Here is a 21322-nt window from a genome sequence, read left to right as displayed (position 1 = left end):
AACCATTCATACTTTATCTTTATTGGTTTAACTATTCAATCATACACGTTTAAAAACACTTAAACGCTCAAGATATCAATATACAGCATAGGTGTGTGAATAATACCTCTGAGAATCATGTATCTAGATGTAAAACATTGTACTTGGTTGTATAATATCAAACAGTCAGATACAAACAATATCTTCTGTAGCCAGCTATTAATAAATTCAGAAATAATTCTGTAACAAGAGGACCTGTTAATATGTGAGATGTCAGATTATGAGAATAGAGCTATCTAGCTAATACTCTATCTGTAATTATAAAGTCCTTGCTTGCACAGTTAACTTTAGCACAGCTGCTCAGTGTAATAGATTCTGTCTGCTTAAACTCTCTAGATATCAATATATAGCATAGGTGTGTGAATAATACCTCTGAGAATCATGTATCTAGATGTGAAACATTGTACTTGGTTTGTATAATATCAAACAGTTAGATACAAACAATATTTTTTGTAGCCGGCTATTAATAAATTCCGAAATAATTCTGTAACAAGAGGACCTGTTAATATGTGGGATGTCAGATTGCGAGATTAAAGCTATCTAGCTAATACTCTATCTGTAATTATAAAGTCCTTGCTTGCACAGTTAACTTTGGCACAGCTGTTCAGTGTAATAAATTCTGTCTGCTTAAGCCCCTTCTATAGTGGGGGCTAGATTAACGTTTAACTGACTTGTTTCACTATCATAGCATTTTGTCTGATCTCAGAATATAACATACATTTGCAAGTTATTGGCAATCAACAATTATTATAGGGAGTAAGCAGTTAAAAAATGAGAGTATGAACTCTCTGAAGCCAGACCCCTGACACGTGTTTTGCTCACGCTTTCTAGCCCCCGCTATAGAAGGGGCTTAAGCAGACAGAATCTATTACACTGAACAGCTGTGCTAAAGTTAACTGTGCAAGCAAGGACTTTATAATTACAGAGTATTCGCTAGATAGCTTTAATCTCATAATCTGACATCCCACATATTAACAGGTCCTCTTATACAGACTTTGTAACTCATTTTTCTATGAACTTCTATTACATGCATGTGCACATTGTGAGGTGGTCTATGAGTGTTATTAAAATAATCAGTATACAGGGATGTGTTTTCTACAATAGTTATTTGTACATGTCAATGATGAAATAATGGGTACTTAAAGTGTTACTAAATCTACTTTATCCTAATCTTGGCACACAAACTGCTTTAGAAAGCTAAAGATTTTTTAAAGTGTCTATTTCCGACTGACTCTTCATGTGGCTTGTGGCCTGTGTTACTCTGAGACATGTTAGTATTGTAATATTCCAGACCACATCATGCATGACATTGTGTTATGCAACAGTAATGAACAGTCTAATTGTATATAGTTTTGTTAGAACTCCGACTCCCATGCTCCTTATCATGTACATGAATGCGTGAGATTGAAGTGTGTTGTATTGCAATTATATATAATCAAGGTGTATGGGATGTTACTCACCAGCATGATGTGCTGTGGTTGCAACCCCTGAGTCAAAATCCCCTGGATGTCCACGGACTGCAGTGGTACTCAGGGACCTGCGGATCATGTCCTGCCAGGTGTTGAACTCCACTATGAGTGCTGGGCCACCGCCTGTTCCCCTCTGGTGGACTGCTTCCTGCCCCATCTTCTCCTTCACCTGCCTCTTGCACTCATTCCACTGCTTTTTTAGGCCCTCAACAGTCCTCCTCTGCTGGGACACACTGTTGACAGAATCCTCTACTGCCAGCCATACAGTCCTTCTTTTGGCACTGCCTTTGGCCTTCTCCTGGCTGAATAATTGAACAAAGTTGTCCATGATGGCCTGGACTAGGGAAACATTTTCCGCAAAGGAAAAGTTGGCATATCTCATCCTCTCCTCATCAATGGCCACTTGGCTTCCTCCCTGAGATGTCCCTGCCAGTGTATGTTCCTCCCTACTCTCCCCTCCTCCCCCCATGTGCACCCTCTGTCCCTCTCCTTGATGTGCCTGGTCTCTGGGGCTCTTGTGAATTTCTCCTACCATTTTCCCTTCTGGCTCTCCCTCTCCCCACACAACTCACTCCCTGTCGGGGGGCCCACTGCTCCTCCTGTCCTGTCCTATCCTCCTCTTCCCTCCTCCCTACCTCTCCCTGCCATCCTAACACTACTCACACCATACACACTCCCAGTCACACCCACACAAGTTCAGTCACAAGCACAAGCAAGCACTCCCCATACCCCAAAAATGTGTGAGGTGTTGAAAATAAAAGTGTGGTGTATGTGTATATGTATGCAAATGTGTGCAATTAGTGAAAATATGTGTGTGTACAAATACTCCTCAATCCACCAATGCGACCTAACTTATGTTTTTTCCTCTCTCTCTCTTCACTATATAAATCTTCCGCTCCTGGGTCGTGTGTTGTAGCTCAAAGAACAATCCAAACACACGCAATAAAATGGCAGTTGTGCAGGGGTTTATATAGTGATTTTGAATGGTGTATTTACGTGATGCTTTATTATTGACTTTCGGTCACGATTTTACTTGTGATATATACTAATTTGCATAAAACTACTATTTATTAACAATTTACACTTGCTAAATACTGGCGTAAACTACTGGAGGCTCCAGAAATGTGTATTTCCGCACATTTCTGAACATTGCTATTGTTGCCAACTGACGTCAGCATTTGTGATTCCCCCGATGTGAGAGGTGCACTTACGGGCGATGCAGGTTTCAGCAGTTATGCTAAAGCTTGCGCCGCATATGTAATCTCGTCCCAGGAGTATATAATGAGTTTGGAAGTTCTAGAGCAGTGTTAATTTCATTTCTGAGAAATTTTCGAATCTGTGAACAATCAATTGATTCTTCCTATAGAAATAAGCAAAACACACGAGCATAGGTTTAAGTTATGCTATGCCTGTGCTAGCTGCAGAAACTTTTTGTTGTGTTGAGTTTTGTCATACTTGTTTTAATTATTAACCGAGAACTGTTAAAGTTTTTATATTGGGTAATATGTGCAATGGCGTTACAGCCAATACAGTTTACAGTTTTTGTTTTTTTTATATTTTAAAGTTGCACTTCTGTTTGTTTATGAAACTTGGTTTTATTTAATTTTAAGTTTAATAAAGAAGTTATATATCACAATAGCTAAATCTGTGTCTCTATTGCATGTTTAAACTTTAATACCATAAATAATAACAGGTGTTATGTTCACTCCTGGAGTATGTAATGAGTTTGGAAATTATAGAGAAATTCTTAAAAAACGCATTAAACTTAAACTAAATCCCGTATATTTTAGTCAACTAAAACTAGACTAAAAGTAAAACAATTCAGATGACTAAAATACAACTAAAACTTAAAATGGCATTTTAGTCAAAAGACTAAAACCAAATCGAAATTTGCAGTCAAAATTAAAGGGCCACTGTAAGTAAATATTTTCTATGCCTGTTACTAACTAACTACCCCAAATACGCTTTTTATCAATAGCATTTCATTAACATATCTCTACCGTATATCAGAAATCTTGTCTGCAAATTTAATTGTTTTCCAAACCCACTGCGTGGGTATCCTTTGCTTTGTACCAATCCGTTTACAATACCTAGGTTTCAAAATGGCGCTTTAAACACAAAGTTATTGGTTTAAGTATTTTGAACATGCAGTGCTGAAAATAGTGGGCAGGATACCGTGACATCATCGGCGAATAAAAGATATAACTTTTAGAACGTTATGAAATTTCGTTTTGAAGAAAATATAGGTCAGTAGGTTTTAATTAATGTTTATTAACTTTAATATGTTAGTTGTTTAGCTTAAAAATTATAACAGAAAGTAATCCTTTAACATTGCTTTAAAGTGAATGTCAAGTTTGAAGAATCAGTGCCCGGTTTTTAAAAACCCTATTAAAAACAGGGACACTTTCATTCATCAAACTTTACATTTCACTCGTTTTGTTAGAATACTTACCTTTTAATCTTGAAAGCCGCTCCAGCGATTCCCCTCCTGCCGCTCGTCACTTCATATGTCAGCAATGACGAATACGGCATCGTCCAATCACGGTCCCCCCCCACCAGGGGAATCATTGCCTGAGGCAACGCCGTGATTGGAGGAAGCCGGATTCGTCATTTTTGACATATGAAGAGGCTTGCAAGGGGCGGGGGAAGCGCTGGATCGGCTTTCAAGATTAAAAGGTAAGTATTTTAACAAAACGAGTGAAATGTAAAAAGTTTGATGAATGAAAGTGCCCGTTTTTAATAGTGTTTTTAAAAACCGGGCACTCATCAAACTTGACATTTACTTTGATGGTACTAAAAAGCGTATACTCTTACAGAATTTTGAGCAGCACACGCAAACCTTATCACTGCTATCATATTATGTCTGTAGAATTATGATAGTATTTTAACTGTCTTAAGTAAAAATCCTACCAACTGATTTTTAAGCGCATACATCCATGCAGAGTAAAAATAAAAATGCCTATTGCCTAAGCCTACCAGATAAACTTTTCAAATAATATCCGTGACGTCAACTTATTTAATATATGTTATCCCATGTTAAAACTGTCTAATGTGGCTTCGCGATTGAAAACCCGCGCATTGCAACGTACAGATCCAGACTACAGTAACAGACACTGTACACTGGGTTAGTGTGATATTTATTTTCTCGATAACGTGAATAATTATTTACGTACAAAGGCAAGTAACCGTAAGAATTGACAAACTCTGCTCAACCCTACCCGCTGCCTCTAGTAATAATGTCCTCTTCCGGAAGTTGATGACGAAGTTCCGAGTGTCACTTAGACAAGATGGCGGCGCCCATGGAGCTGTATTGCTGGAAAGGGGACGCAGGGTTGCCGTCAGTAGACGTGGATTGTTTGGCTGTGCTGGTACGAATCTGTGGGTGCTAACTTGTCTTATGGTTTAGGACTTTAGGTGTAAGCGAGGGGTGATAGACCTGATCCTACCAGTTTACAGGCAATCACACTGCACGAGGTTTAGGTTGCAAGAGGTTAAATTACAACACTGCATCATTCCCTAGAACTGCTACGGTACCTACCTTATTAACTATAGATACAGAATGTTTATTATCAAGTAGTAGACGTTCCTTTGCCAACTCATGTAAGTTAGTTGTGAACATATATTATACACCATAAGTACTTTTGACCCCCCCCCCCCCATTTGGAATCTAATTTTTACAATTAATTCAAAAATATCTACGGTAATTAGATAATTCTATAATTAATCAATACAAATATCCTGTTATTATATCTAAACTTTTAAATGAGCAACGTTTTAGTTCACCACCATAGCAATATGTTTAATTATTAAATGATTTATTAATAATAATTTAATGAACAGCGCTTGAGTATTTTATGTAATTATTTTGGCTTACACTAATATTCCTCCTCAAATCCAGAAACACATAGAGAATTTTTCCCAGTTTTCTATCATTTACATAACTTTCAAGTTCACATTTACTGCAAGAAGAATATTGCTAGTGTAAGACCCAATTACTGTAAACAAACAAGGGTCAAATGCATGTATTTAAACTAGAAATATCTAATCTAAAGATATTTAAAGTGGAGGTCCATTTTGATGAATTAGTGCCCGGTTTATAATAAACCTATTAAAAACAAAGGCACTTTAATTCATCAAAATTGACATTTCACGGTTTTCTTCAAAAACTTACCTTTTAATCCTGAATGCTGCTCCAGCGATTCCCCCGGCTGTTGGAAGCCTCTGCAGACGTCAAAAATGACAAATCAGGCTTCCTCCAATCACAGCTTCCCCCCCCCCCCCCGGGGAATCTTGGCCTGATGCAACGCTGTGATTGGAGGAAGCCGGATTTGTCATTTTGGACCCAAGAAGACGGCTTGCGACGGGTGGAGGAAGTGCTGGAGCGGCTGCCAGGATTAAAAGGTAAATTTTTGAAGAAAACAGTGAAATGTCAATTTTGATGAATTAAAGTGCCCTTACTTTTAATAGGTTTATTAAAAGCCAGGCACTAATTCATCAAAATGGACCTTCACTTTTACAGGTAAACTATATCATGGTTCTAGAAAGGAAATATTTATGTTAAGAGCTCTGTATCTCACTAAGGGGTATTCCATTTATTTCTCAATTTAAAATAGATATTTATTTACAATATACCACAAATACTAGTTTATTCATTGTTTAATGCTCTAATTCAATTAATAAACAGCTACAAACGCTATACTATAATAGCATAATCCCCTTTCTGTTTGCTTTAGATTTTTTTTACAGTGTCAGGTTTTTCCAGATAAGCTTCTTTTTCAAGAAATTTGCATTACTTTTTTTTATATATAGAAAAATACAATATGCACAAAACATATCATTGCTATATACATCTCCAACAATTGCTTTTTTAATAATACCACAATCACATCTAAACGTTAAACAATACCTAAACATGTACATATTGCACCATCTTTTGAAACTAAAAATAATCATGTATAACCCAAGAGCTGGATGCAATAACTTTTTCTGCTACTATGTTATTCAGATGTACAACCACCTCCTCTATAGACAGAGAAGAACCTCCCCTTATACTTTAAACAAAAGCCCTTATCCAAAATCTTTATTGGCCAACTTTATTGCCCTACCATGATCATCCATGCATATCAAGAATAGTTTACACTAAGAACACGAGAGCAAAAGATTAAAGCAAATGTTGTACAACAGGAAATTGAACCTCTTTAGCTTATCCAACGAAAGCCCAATTATAATTTTGAGTTTGTCTACCAGCCCCTGTACTTATTAATCATAACACTTACTTCACCTTATATATATTATCTAGTACATGTGGTCAAAGCTGTATAAAAATAAGAGAATATTAGATATTCGAATATCCACATTCCCCAATTTGTATATCACTAATCTAATACTTACTATCATGCCTACTGTTATGACAGGGCTCAAAATTGCAAGTCGTAAGCTAATAGCCAGGTCAAAATGTTTCTGGCCACTTCTGATCCTACCTGCCCACACCACACCCACTACTCTTTACATATGTTTAGTCATTGTGAAACATTATTGTGCAGTAATTTTAATATTTTTTATTTTATACCATAACAAATTAAATAATGCTTCATGCAGTAATAGATTAACTTAAACAAGTGCAATGTAGTTTAGCAACATCAACTTAGTGGCTCTGGGTAAGACAACAGCTTGATAGAAATAGAAAGTTGTTGAACTGAGAGAGTGGAGAAAGAGAGTGCTGACAGTCATGGAAGGTCATAGCAGACCTGGAGATTTTCCTTTAATAATTACAATCTCTTCCTTCTATCTCTTAAAGGGCCATAATACCCAAATGTTTAAACACTTGAAAGTGATGCAGCATAGCTGTAAAAAGCTGATTAGAAAATATCACCTGAACATCTCTATGTAAAAAAGAAAGATATTTTACCTCAAAAGTTCCTCAGTAGCCACCTCCCATTGTAAAGGATTTCTAAGCAGCATTTTAGCGTGTTTGTCCTGGGACATCTGAAGGGACTAGCATCGTGCACTCTCATATTATTTCACCAATCAGATAAAGGAAGCTTACTATGAAATCTCATGAGAGTTAAGTCAAATCTCATGAGATCACAGTAAGAGTTCATGACCTCAGCACTGCTGATGCTGATTGGCTGCTGTTCATTTCTTCATTTTTTTAAATTTGTTTACCTGCAGCTGAGTATAACTTTTTACACAGAACTAACTCTACTGAGCTGAGGAGATTGTGAGGTAAAATATCTTCCTTTTTTACATAGAGATGCTCAGGTGATATTTTCCTGTCAGCTTTTTACAGTTATACTGCATCAGTTTCAAGTGATTTAGCATATGAGTATTATGTCCCTTTAACTATCTTTCTCCCCTCCCTCCTCTCTTCAATCTCTCCTTTTACCCTCTGCCTTATCTCTCAGGCCATGTCTTCTCTTTACACTCTGTTTCCCCTCTCTCATTTTTTTTTTTCTTCTCTTCACTCTCTCATAAAGCAATCTTCTACACTTTTACTTTTCCTCTCCAATTTCTCGCTCTCTCTGCCCCAGTTTACCCTCTCAGAAGTAACAGTCTAAGCACAAATGTTGTTCCTAGAGGAATATTTTTAGCACATAGCCCAAAATGTGTGTTTGTCAATGCTGCAATAGGAGTGTACATTTTATTTCAAAATTCACTCACTAACTTTTACTCGCCACCCCTGAGGCAGGACTTTTCTTCACTTTCTGCAATAAGAATTTGTTTGTGAAAAATTTTATGCAGGTCATTTATTTTTTATTTTAAATTAGGCAATTACACTAAAGCACCAGCTAAACTGTAATGTGTTGATTAACTGGAGAGTAAAGCAATTTTTATAATAAAGTGCAGCAGTTGAAAATTGCTTTGCAAATTGGCTGCAGACAAAAAATTGAGAATGTCTCAAATTTGTTCCCTTTTCTCTTAGCCTAATATCACATGGTAGAAATGAAAAAAAAATGCATTGCTCTCAAGAACATCTTATATTCAGATGTCACAGCTTTGCAGACTGAGAAAAACTAGGGTGCGGGGTTGAATAAATCCCTGACAGCCAGTCACGCTGCTCCATATTTGACTGTTCTCTTCAAAGAGCACTTTGCTCTGGATTCACTCTAATAAGGAAAGCTTACACATTGCTGCCAGAACAAAGCTCTGTTTAAAGAGAACAGTCTAATGTGGAGCAGTGCTAACAGTTCCTGCATGTGTCCCATTCTTTCTGCAGACATGCTGCATTTTTTGCGATGATATCTCTGATCACAGCATGTTCTGCCTTGGGGCTCGCCACCATTAAATTTCCACTAGCCAATGACTAGTAAATGGTGGACATTTTGAGCCCTGATTTATGATATTGTATGTAGCCAGTTCTTCTTGCCAAACTAGATACAATAGCACAGATAAACAAAAAATAATAATAATCCTCCCCTCTTTCTCCCTTCTACCAGTACCCCATCATATTCAGTGTATTGGAGTCTGCCCATACTCTTTTTAGTTTACCATTTTTAATCAATATATTATTTGACTTTCTAAGTGGTACTATAAGTTGTTGTTGAATCTCTAATGGGTATGTTATAATCAGACCTATCTATTTATGTAAATATTTTTTCATTTGTTCATCTGAGGAATTAGATAAATAGTACTATTGCTCTGTTATCAAATTAGTAATTGCTTTACTAAATGCTGTAAAAGTCAGAGCATACTTAGCTTTCCAATTGGCTAAAATAAGATTTCCGTCCTACAAGAATGGATGTATTAAGCCTAAAAGTTCTATGTCTTCCTGTAGTACACATAAAAATATATCCTTTATATCCAGAGTAAAATCCTGTTCCAAGACTGTTTAACCAAAAATTAACTTTGTTCCAAAATTGCCTAATTTTTGGGCATAACCAGAAACAATGTAGTAAATCTGCCTTTGAAGCACTACATCTGAAGCAATTTAATACATTATGTGAAGACCAATTACCTAAAGGGACACTGTACCCACATTTTTTCTTTTGTGATTCAGATAGAGCATGCAATTTTAAGCAACTTTCTAATGTACTCCTATTATCACATTTTCTTCATTCTCTTGGTATGTTTATTTGAAAAGCAAGAATTTAAGTTTAGATGCCGGCCCATTTTTGTTGAACAACCTGGGTTGTCCTTGCTGATTGGACAGCACCAATAAACAAATGCTGTCCATGGTCCTGAACCACAAATTTGCTGGCTCCTTAGCTTAGATGCCTTCTTTTTCAAATAAAGATATCAAGAGAACGAAGAAAAATTGATAAAAGAAGTAAATTAGAAAGTTGCTTAAAATTGCATGCTCTATGAGAATCATCAAAGAAAAAATTTGGGTTCAATATACCTTAACTGAGCAGGAGTTATGTAAACCCTGTTTATTAGCCTGCAGTGGGACTCTCTCCATGCTACCATAAAAGATGCCCTTCTTGCTAATCCCCAAAACTCATTTTAATCTTGTCAGTGGTTATAGAGGGAAAGTCTTCTCTTCATCTTGAAAATAATATATTCAAGTACTTTTGAGCAGAACAATCTACCAAAATATTATAAAGAATATATATATATATATATATATATATATATATATATATATATATATAATGAATGGCTGGCTCTAGATCACCAAGTCTTCTTACTTCTTCAAAGAAATGTCTTATCTGAAGGTATGCAAAACAATTGTGTTTATGAAGTGAGAATTCTCTGATCTAAGTATTTCATTAGATTTAATACGTTCTGATCCTTCTTCTTTAGTTTGAATTGGGTATCTAAGGCCTTTATCCAACCATTCTTTAAATATTGGAGAAGTAACACCGGCATGAATTGCAGATTCTCTTCTATAGGCAGAAATTTAGACAACATATAGTTCACCAGTATTTCCCTGCAATAATAGTACCAAGCCAAAATAGGAAATTTAAATACTATCTAATTTTCCAAGTAATCTGGTATTACATCCTTAGAACAATGGATAACTGCTTTCAGAGAGGTGTGCAGCTATAGTAGACTATAATTTTAAACTAGTCAAATATTCCTTTTCAGTAATCCAGTCTATTATAAAGTTAACCAACTCTGCCAAGCAGGGGCGTATTACCGCCTAGGCAGACAAGGCACGGGCCTAGGGCGGCAGCTTGGGAGGGGCGGCAATTTTTCTCACTCTCCATTCAGAGACGCTGCCGCACTGCCTTTTGAGCAAGAGACATAGGGCTAGATTTATCAACGTTGAGGCGTACAGGGGCGCGTATACATAATACCCTGACCAAAAAATATTATGGCTGAAAAACAGCCTAAAACCTAGGGGGGGGCAGCAGAATTTTGAGTGCCTAGGGCAGCACAAAACCTAAATACGTCACTGCTGCCAAGTTATAAAACTTTAAAGTTGGGAAACTCTAAATCGCCTGCAAAATTATACAAGTTTATGAGTTGAAAGGCGTATCTTTTTCTGTTGCCATATGAATTTTGTAATCCATGTGTTGTAATCCACAAGATCTCAGATTTTTCATGATTAATTTTGTACCCAGAAAATTAACTGAACTGCTCTGCCAGAGTTAAAAACTGCTTTATAGAGTCTTTCGTGTTACTCAAGAATAATAGTAAGTCATCTGCGAATTTGACTCGGCTAATAGCAATACCAGTTAATTCTTGTCTCAAAAGAATTACAAATAGGTGACAGAGGGCAGCCTTGTCTGGTACCTTTCTCTAAAGTAATATTGTCCGTCAGTTCATAGTTTATTACAAGATTAGAGGTAGGCTTTTGATAAAGTATTCAAATAAAATTTGCAAAATTCCCTTGATTGCCAAACGATTCTAGGGTTGTGAAAAGATGATCCCAACTTATTAGATCGAATGCCTTTTCCGCATCAACCGATAATATAACTATATCTGGTTTATTTGTTCTTTTCCTCTTTCCCTTTATTCCAGAAATAATCTAGAATAATAAGGACCTTGCAAATTATCTTAGCCATGTTTCTCCCTGTTTTAAATCCTACCTGATCCTCCTGTATTAAAGATCCAAGATGCTTCTTCAATCTCTCTGCAATAATAGACGTTAAAATTTTATAGTCATTGTTAAGAAGTGATATAGGCCTATAGGAAAATATATTTTCCAAATCTCTATCCTTCTTTAATATCAAGGTAATTGTAGAAGTTGTAAAATACTTTGAATTCATCTTGTTTTCTACATAATACGAATTAAAAAGATTAACCAGGCTTGGTGCAATATGGTCTTTTTAATATCTTATACATATCAGCAGGTAATTGGTCCAGGCCGGTTTATTTACCCAATTTAATGGACTTTATTTGGGTTATTACTTCTTCTAAAGAGAGAGATTCAATTTAGCACGTTCTTGTTGACTTATTTTAGTTACTACACATTTTATTCCCAAAATCTTCTTTTTTATTTTGTATATTCAAGATACCTTTAGCATAGATTGCCTTATAATGGTAAAAAAAAAAAATCTAATTTCAGCCTACTCTGTAATTCTCTTGGCGGAAGCCGTAATCATAGCCTGAAACGCGTAAGGTTATCTGACACACTACACTCTTCTGGAATCTTTCTGTGGACTCTGTCTTTTAAAGTTGATTAAATAAAGAATTTTTCGTCTTAACCCGGAAGGATTGTCTTCCTGTCTTCATTGTTTCTGTATATCGCTGCCTGAAGATCCGTCCGAGTCAAGGGACAGCCGGCTTGCTTCACATTGTCCCCCGGGCTGCATGTGATCGCCTCGTCACGTGGATTGTGACGTATCCGGAAGCGGTTGGATGTGGGCGCATGGTGTGGCAAAACGGTTCGTAGAAGCCTTGGAGGCTTTCGATCCGTGAGTAGACTCGGTTGGAGCCGGCTTTTCTTGCCGCTACTATAGTGCTAATGCCTGAAAGTCCAAGCTCTGTGAAAAGGAAGGTGAGCTTCTGTTGATTACAACTTTGGGGTCCTCTGGTATTTATGGCAATTAGCAAGCCATTTTTTGTACTTCTTATGTGGGCTTAAAAGTGAACTGTCTTATATTTCTATACAGCATTCCTCCTTTTGCTGTCTGTAATTCTATTGCCATCCCTTTTACTGGATTTAATATTATTGCAACTTTGTCTATTCATTTTTTTTTTTATTTTTTTTTATTGAGGAAAATATATATAAATACAGAACAGTAGTTTACATACAACAAAATAAGTGGTGACATTGTTTCCATGATATAGACTATAAAACCCAGTATCCAGGATTATACTTCAATGATATGTTTCGCAGATATCCTCATGGAAATTTGAGTTTAGATATTGAACCTATATAGCACAATAACTCCTGTTCTAGGTAAAAGGAAAGGGATGGGGAAGTCCACTCAATTAAACACTGTGCATAAGTATGTCTGGTTCTTACAGCACCAAGCATATAATTAGTTATGTAAATGTTGGTTGATATGAATTCCTCATTTTTCCAAACTTAACAAAGAAAAAAACAAAAAAGTGAACAAATAAACACAAACATAACAGAACAAGTAGTAAGAGCCCTGTTAAATGATACAGTAATATTATATAGATGTAGAAAGATGGGACATTTTAAATTTAAAAGGCTGATATATGTATAATGGTAGACTAGTTCAGTAGCTACTCCTAAATGCTTTCAATGTTGTTAGCAAAGTAGGCTAAGATGATTAAGTGAATAGTCAGGCATTGCTAATTCACTAATTAGTCAGCTAATATACTCTTTGCTAAATATTATGTTAGCTTTTGATATAAAACAATTAGCCCCAATTAAATAAAGGAGTTAGGCCTGATGTATGCAGTGCTGCCAAATCATGAGCTTTTAAGATATGTGATACAAACATGATACCATCATGTGGCGATAGCAGGTATTTAAAATATGGGGTAATCAGAATGCATTATAATGGGCAAATACTGCTTAATAGTTTGAGTATACAAGGAGCCATGAACAAACAGAAAGCATCATGAAAAAGTATGAGGCAAGGATAAACAAAAGCACATAACAAAAGAAATAAACATTGATCTAATCAAATCAAATGACAATTTTTTTATTTTTTTTTTCAAATGTATTTTTATTGAGGTTATGCACATTATACAGCATGTATTGAAACATTATAGAACCCAGACAATCAAAAGAAAATTATTCTTACAATACGCTCTTAACAGACGTGAGACAATACGGTATGTTAATATGGGTTAGTATTTTAAACCTCTGTTTTATCTTATATCTATAATTGATTCCTCATTGATATTAGAAGTCACTTTTGGACCTATGGGCTAAATTAAACTATAGAGAGGAAATTAGCTTTTGAGATGGTCGCTCTTGGACCAGGCTTGAAGATGGGGGGGAGGGATAATCAGCAGGCAAAAGCTGCTCAGTAAGAGAATTAGGGAGGGGATTGGGCCTTTATCCACAAATATTAAAGATAGATAGGATGGAGTGCCTTCTGACATAGATCCTCCATGAAGGGTGTATGTGAGCTAACTAGATTACCACCAGGTGGCTTAATAGGGGAAGGAACTTATATGACTGTTAAAGAGATGGGGTCTGTCTGAGGGGGGTTGCTTAATGTTGGACCAAAGCAGGACATAAATAACTGGCATAAAAGAGCAATCTCACAACAAATTACAATATACAGGCATCCTATATCTCTTATGTGCCTCTATCTTATACACACATATCTAGGGTAAAGTCTATACTGAGATCTAATGGTTGAAGTAAAAGGAATAACATTTTTGACGAAGTATAGTGGGCGGATAAAATCTAAAAATATATTTTGCCTAAAATGTGGTACAATAACTTAAACAGAGAGCGTTTGTTAGTGGATGGGATGAGCGAAATGTGTAGAGGCTACTAGGAGTTAACACTGGGAATTAGGACCAACCAAAATAGTTTGGTGGACTAAAAGCCAAATTGGGCGATGTAAGTTTTCAGTTAGGTACTGAAATCATAAACCTATGGTAATACATATGGGAATTTATGAGGCGAAAGGGGACTTCAAAGATGTTGTCTAATGGTGTGACATAGGGAGAAAAGAAAAAGAGGCAATTTAAATAAGTAGAAAACATAATATATTGTTTATGGGCACTAATCCATTATAAACATACATGTGCAGCGAATACCCAGCTCCATGGACCTTCTTCGTTAAAGACATCCCCAAATAAGTATCGTTAATATGAACGACTATATTTCACACCTTGAGGTTAGATGCCCATCCACAACATAGCAAAGGCATGTATTTCACATACCCAGCATATAGATATCTCATAATATAGTATAAACCAATGCACAAATTAACGTCCAACAGTTCTAAGCCAGCAAACAATGGGCAGAGATAAGCATGGAAACAAGTATAGAGACTAACGTTCATATATTAGCCTGTGGTTTTAAGCTTATGGTGCATAATAGCTTCTGTTCTGAAAACTACCCGATTCCCAAGCGATTCACCTCTGGAACATCGCAGTATAAGTCCCAATCTGTGGCGATTGTTGTGGTAGTATCAAACAGGGAGAGCCAGGGGGGCTCTGCTTCACGCATATCTGGGGAGAGAAATAGTAGAGACTCTGGTCTCTCCTTTGGCGACTCTAAGGCAGCATAGATCAGGAGATTCCCCAGGTGCCCCAAACAGGGGCCGGCCGCATCCCCCGACCGGGACACCGGAGGTGAGCGGGAGCGAGTTGTTTCTCCCAAAGGGGTTAGTGTAGAGATGGGTAGCTGAGGGTGAGGCAAGCCCACTAGCTCCGGGATCAAAACAGCCTGCAAGCTGCCAGGGCTTTGCGGAGTGGTGCCGGAGCCAAGCAGGTGAGTCACGCTAGGCACTTCTGAACTCTGTTTGTAGATTGCTGTGTTAGCATCCAGAGGCTGTTCGCGCCCTACTTGCAGGCTAGCTGAGAACTTATGTGCAGGCGGGTGACATGGATCAGGGTTAACGGACACATGTGCATCTCGTGGCGAATGGGCGCCATCTTCTAAGCGGGCCTCAATGAGACAAGCTCTAAGGTCGGCAAATTGAATGTCCATCCTCCGTCCCAGATCAGTAAGTAAGGCTTCTAAAGTTAGTTGGCTGTGCTCCATCTTATAAGTCGGTTTATAGCTAGGCCCGTTGTACCCGGAGGACCGGGGGGGGGGGGGGGTTAGATGGTGTATTATAGATTAGATTATAGGCCGTCTCCTCATACGATTCGTTGCAAGAAGTAAGAGTCCCAGATATGTAGGCTTTTTATAAGTAGATTTCTCCGTTTGAGAGTATAGTTATTTTACACTTCTGGGTTGTCTGTAATGAATCCTTAGAGTTTAAGCAGGGTGAAGGAGATTGTGCAGGATCCAGTGCTGGAGGCGGCCTAAAATAGTAACTGGCTAGTTCAGGTCCTGGGTAATTTTATTTGCTCATCTTAATTGAGTTCAGATCCACATAGTAAAGAGTAGCAGTTTGCTGCAGAAGGAGGATAAAACAAGATCCATATAGTCTGTAAATCTTATAGGGCTGCAACAACTAATCGGTAAGTTTTGATCATAAAAATAGTTGTCAACAAATCTCATTATCAATTAGGTGGTCAGCGATTAGTTTGTCAGTTGCACAGCACCAGCTGCTTTAATCTGACGATCTACTGCAACTAAGATTGTGCAAAAAAAATTTAATTTATTTATTTTTTTAATCTTTTTTCTATCCGATTAATCGGACAATAATTATCCGATTAATCGGATAGAAAAAAATAATAATAAATAAAAATGTTTGCACAATTCCATGTGCAGGAGTTCATCGGATTGAAGCAGCTGGTGCTGTGCAATAACCAACTAATCGCTGACCACCTAATTGATAATGACATTCTTTGACAACTATTTTTATGATCAATCTTACCGATTAGTTGTTGCAGCCCTAAAATCTTATAAATTATATTGATGGCCCCAGGAGCTTCATGAAAAGCGACCGATCATGGCCTCTTCTTAGCCACTCCCCTCAAATGATAATTTTGATGTTGGCATATTTGAGTTGCAGAACGGCTGTCTAAAAGTGCTGAACCTAAGCGTCAGATGTTAACACAGCCTTTGCAACTGCTGTATAACTTTGTATTTATTCTAACATTGCAGGATTACTTATTCCTATTCTAATATTAGTCAGAGATGAAGGTGTCATGGAAGGCAGTCTCGTACTTATTTTTATTTTTATACGCTGTCATATTTAATACCCTGCAGCCCTCTTATCCAATTCCGCTCCATTCTGGGGGCAAGTACAGGGTCTGTGAGGTTAATCTTTGCCGCGGTAAACATACAAGTAGTGAATTGCGCCAAAGCAGCCACAAGTCTCCAACAGCCGGTACATTAACCTTTTCCATATTGAACTTCCATGCGCAAGATTGTGACTATAAAAGTCAGGGCAGTACAATCATGGTCCAGAGAACAGGGCTTGCATAAGAATTCAAGAATACATTTCCAGTGCTATGTGGCCTGTGGAGATGGGCTATACACTTGTTCCACCTCCATAGGGTCTGTCATATGCGGGATAGCATATAGCGGTGTTCCATTTAGAGCTGTAGCCATACATGTGGCAGAACGCTCTACCGTAGGTTGCTGGTTCAGCTGCTTCACTTCACACTGGAGAGAGTGAAGCATAGAATCAAAGGACGGCATCAGAATGCTCACTAAATCAGACAAAATGGCATCCATCTTGGTCTTTAGAAGGTAGCACAGCTATGCTGGTAGATATATCTACCTTTTAGGCGAGATGGACATGGCTACACTCTGTAGAACAGGAATACTCTGCATAAAATCGAAGTCTCTAGATTTATAAGCCAGAGAGGGTGGCAACACGAGGCTGGTTTCAAGGTTAGAACTCAGTTAGTTACTAGTCAATATGCCTTCTGGGGTAGAAGTGATAGTGTTTTTTTTTCTGCCCGCTACAGTTCCCAGACACCCTAAATGTCAAGGGAGATGCGGATGGCTGGAGATATACACTGCAAAAATGGTTATTCATGAAAGCACAAAAATGTAAGCTGCACTTCTCAGCACTAATATAAAACATCAGCAATATACAACAAAATCAGCAATGTACAAAACATCTGAACACATACACTATTTACTGATTTTTCATAGTGTTTTCCAAAAAAAGGAACACTCCGAATATAGTCCGCAATAAATGTACCAAAAAGAAAGGGATATGAACTATGAACTGGTGTAACATAGAACCTTAAAGTACTGGTTATATGTGCATGTCAGATATTGATAGTAGTAATCGCTTCCAAAGAGGGATATGAAGTGGATGCTGCTCTGAGAGGACTGTGATCCTCCTCCCAAAGTAGCTAGAGATATGGAAACAAAAAAAAAAGACAGAGCGCAAACCACTCTAAGGGTAAAACTGCTTTTAATATAATGTGCAACTAAAAACACACGTACAGTGTATAAAATCAAACAGGCATAATCATAGTCAAAAGTATCACCACACCGGACTTCTCCCGTAGGCAAGTGAGAGTGTGTAAAGAATCACCCAATCCTTTTACTGATCCCAAGCGCAAACAGAACGCCACAGGAGCTTGAAGGTTAGGGGCTGCTCAAACGAAACCGGCGTCAGGACAAGTTACGTGGAGACAACTCGGCTTCTCTACGCGTTTCGTCGGGATCCAACCCGACTTTTTCAAGAGATAATGTGTTGCTTAGTCCTTTGCACCTTTAAAATGAGCGGGCTTGAATATCTCATAATACGTGGCTGGATCTGACTAGTCAACCACGTAATGTACCACAATTGGTTGCTTCTTGTTAGTGACATGGTATTCTTAGTTGAAAAGATAAATCGGTAGGTGTCTGGAGCACTACATGTCATGAAGTAGTGCTGCCATGCAGTGCTCTTGCATATGGATAATTTTCTTCCAAAACTGCAGCCACATAGTGCTCCAAACATGCACGCTTAGCTTCTGCCCTTGCTTTTCAACAAAAGATAGCAAGAGAATGAAGAACAATTGGCAATAGAAGTAAATAAGAAAGTTTCTATTTGAATCATGAAAGGAAAAAAAAAAGGGTTTTTTGTCCCTTTAAAGCAGGAGGACTGTATATATAGTCCCAAAGATGCAAACTCTCATTTTAAATAATATCAGCCACCAAGGAGGAAGCAAATGTACTAATATTGAACAAATTGGTCAGCTCTCTCTGGAATTTTTATTATTATTTATTGCACAAATAAGAGACTTCCGTGTCAAGGATCTCACGTCTACCTCAGACAAAGGGCAAATGATAGTGAATTTTTAATATTCTAAGTAAGTAAATAATACTTGCATAATATTTGCATATATAAATAAACATGGAAGGGAACTGCACTCCAAGACCGGATCAGGTACACATCCTGTGACTCAGCAACATCCAGCCCTGGGTGCTAAATAGCACTCCAAAAAAGCTGTGATGTCACCAGAGCCACAGGCAGTTAACCCCAGTCCTTGACGTGGTGCCTGAGCTTTCCCATTTGGCCAGATGCGGTAACTAACCTTTACAGTTGTGATTTTATCTTAGCTGTGAGCTAGCTGGTGAGTGCTGGGTGTTTCTATGTGTTGTATTACTTTTTATTTGTAATCCCCCTTGTTTCTTGCACCCATTCCGGACTGGGGTTAACTGCCTGTGGCTCTGGTGACATCACAGCTTTTTTGGAGTGCTATTTAGCACCCAGGGCTGGATGTTGCTGAGTCACAGGATGTGTACCTGATCCGGTCTTGGAGTGCAGTTCCCTTCCATGTTTTGTATTTTCTATGGGTGATTACATCCACCTGTGCACCACTTCTTTGTTCTCAGTCTGTTTGGTTTTGTGAGCTCGCATAATGGTGTGGCTGTGTTAGGGACTCAGGCAATGGAAAGGTCCTTGACGTGGTGCCTGAGCTTTCCCATTTGGCCAGATGCGCTAACTAACCTTTACAGTTGTGATTTTATCTTAGCTGTGAGCTAGCTGGTGAGTGCTGGGTGTTTCTATGTGTTGTATTACTTTTTATTTGTAATCCCCCTCGTTTCTTGCACCCATTCCAGACTGGGGTTAACTGCCTGTGGCTCTGGTGACATCACAGCTTTTTTGGAGTGATATATATATATATATATATATATATATATAATGTGATAATGTGTGTGTGTGTGTGTATATATATATATATATATAAGCCTGACCAAAGGGCAGTCTAATTTTTGTTATTGGATTCCGAAAATGGCAGGGTGGTAAAAGGAGCTGCATCCAGGTGGATTCTTTCACCACCCTGACATTCAGGTGGATTTGTTCACCACCCCTTTTGCTCTCTCTCCCCCCTCTCTTTTGCGCTCTCTCTCTTTCTCCCCCTCTCTTTTGCATTGTCTCTCTCCCCCCTCTCTTTTGCGCTCTCTCTCTTCCCCCTCTCTTTTGCGCTCGCTCTCTTCCCCCCCTCTCTTTTGCGCTCGCTCTCTTCCCCCCTCTCTTTTGCGCTCGCTCTCTTCCCCCCTCTCTTTTGCGCTCGCTCTCTTCCCCCCTCTCTTTTGCGCTCGCTCTCTTCCCCCCCTCTCTTTTGCGCTCGCTCTCTTCCCCCCCTCTCTTTTGCGCTCGCTCTCTTCCCCCCATCTCTTTTGCGCTCGCTCTCTTCCCCCCCTCTCTTTTGCGCTCGCTCTCTTCCCCCCCTCTCTTTTGCGCTCGCTCTCTTCCCCCCCTCTCTTTTGCGCTCGCTCTCTTCCCCCCCCCTCTCTTTTGCGCTCGCTCTCTTCCCCCCCTCTCTTTTGCGCTCGCTCTCTTCCCCCCCTCTCTTTTGCGCTCGCTCTCTTCCCCCCCCTCTCTTTTGCGCTCGCTCTCTTCCCCCCTCTCTTTTGCGCTTGCTCTCTTCCCCCCCTCTCTTTTGCGCTTGCTCTCTTCCCCCCTCTCTTTTGCGCTTGCTCTCTTCCCCCCTCTCTTTTGCGCTTGCTCTCTTCCCCCCTCTCTTTTGCGCTTGCTCTCTTCCCCCCTCTCTTTTGCGCTTGCTCTCTTCCCCCCTCTCTTTTGCGCTTGCTCTCTTCCCCCCTCTCTTTTGCGCTTGCTCTCTTCCCCCCTCTCTTTTGCGCTTGCTCTCTTCCCCCCTCTCTTTTGCGCTTTCTCTTCCCCCCCTCTCTTTTGCGCTTTCTCTTCCCCCCTCTCTTTTGCGCTTTCTCTTCCCCCCCTCTCTTTTGCGCTTTCTCTTCCCCCCTCTTTTTTGCGCTTTCTCTTCCCCCCTCTCTTTTGCGCTTGCTCTCTTCCCCCCTCTCTTTTGCGCTTGCTCTCTTCCCCCCTCTCTTTTGCGCTTGCTCTCTTCCCCCCTCTCTTTTGCGCTTGCTCTCTTCCCCCCTCTCTTTTGCGCTTGCTCTCTTCCCCCCCTCTCTTTTGCGCTCGCTCTCTTCCCCCCCTCTCTTTTGCGCTCGCTCTCTTCCCCCCTCTCTTTTGCGCTCGCTCTCTTCCCCCCCTCTCTTTTGCGCTCGCTCTCTTCCCCCCTCTCTTTTGCGCTCGCTCTCTTCCCCCCCTCTCTTTTGCGCTCGCTCTCTTCCCCCCCTCTCTTTTGCGCTCGCTCTCTTCCCCCCCTCTCTTTTGCGCTCGCGTCCCCCCCTCTCTTTTGCGCTCGCGTCCCCCCCTCTCTTTTGCGCTCGCGTCCCCCCCTCTCTTTTGCGCTCGCTCTCTTCCCCCCCTCTTTTGCGCTCGCTCTCTTCCCCCCCTCTCTTTTGCGCTCGCTCTCTTCCCCCCCTCTCTTTTGCGCTCGCTCTCTTCCCCCCCTCTCTTTTGCGCTTGCTCTCTTCCCCCCCTCTCTTTTGCGCTTGCTCTCTTCCCCCCCTCTCTTTTGCGCTTGCTCTCTTCCCCCCTCTCTTTTGCGCTTGCTCTCTTCCCCCCTCTCTTTTGCGCTTGCTCTCTTCCCCCCCCTCTCTT

General features: G+C 39.4%; 1 protein-coding gene across 1 annotated transcript in view; it reads left to right on the top strand.

Annotated features, from left to right (window-relative positions):
- Positions 1-4746: 4746 nt before the first annotated feature.
- MTX1 (metaxin 1) overlaps positions 4747-21322 on the top strand; it is a 53789-nt gene continuing 37213 nt past the window's right edge. Inside the window, exon 1 of the mRNA XM_053695427.1 lies at positions 4747-4876. Coding sequence (XP_053551402.1) covers positions 4796-4876 — 81 coding nt within the window. The 5' untranslated portion in view covers positions 4747-4795. The remainder of the gene's footprint in view (positions 4877-21322) is intronic.

The sequence above is a fragment of the Bombina bombina genome, chromosome 1 (genome assembly GCF_027579735.1).
Source record: "Bombina bombina isolate aBomBom1 chromosome 1, aBomBom1.pri, whole genome shotgun sequence".
NCBI classification, from domain to species: domain Eukaryota; kingdom Metazoa; phylum Chordata; class Amphibia; order Anura; family Bombinatoridae; genus Bombina; species Bombina bombina.
The sequence above is the reverse complement of the archived record's forward strand: the minus strand, read 5'-3'. Positions and strand labels throughout refer to the sequence as shown.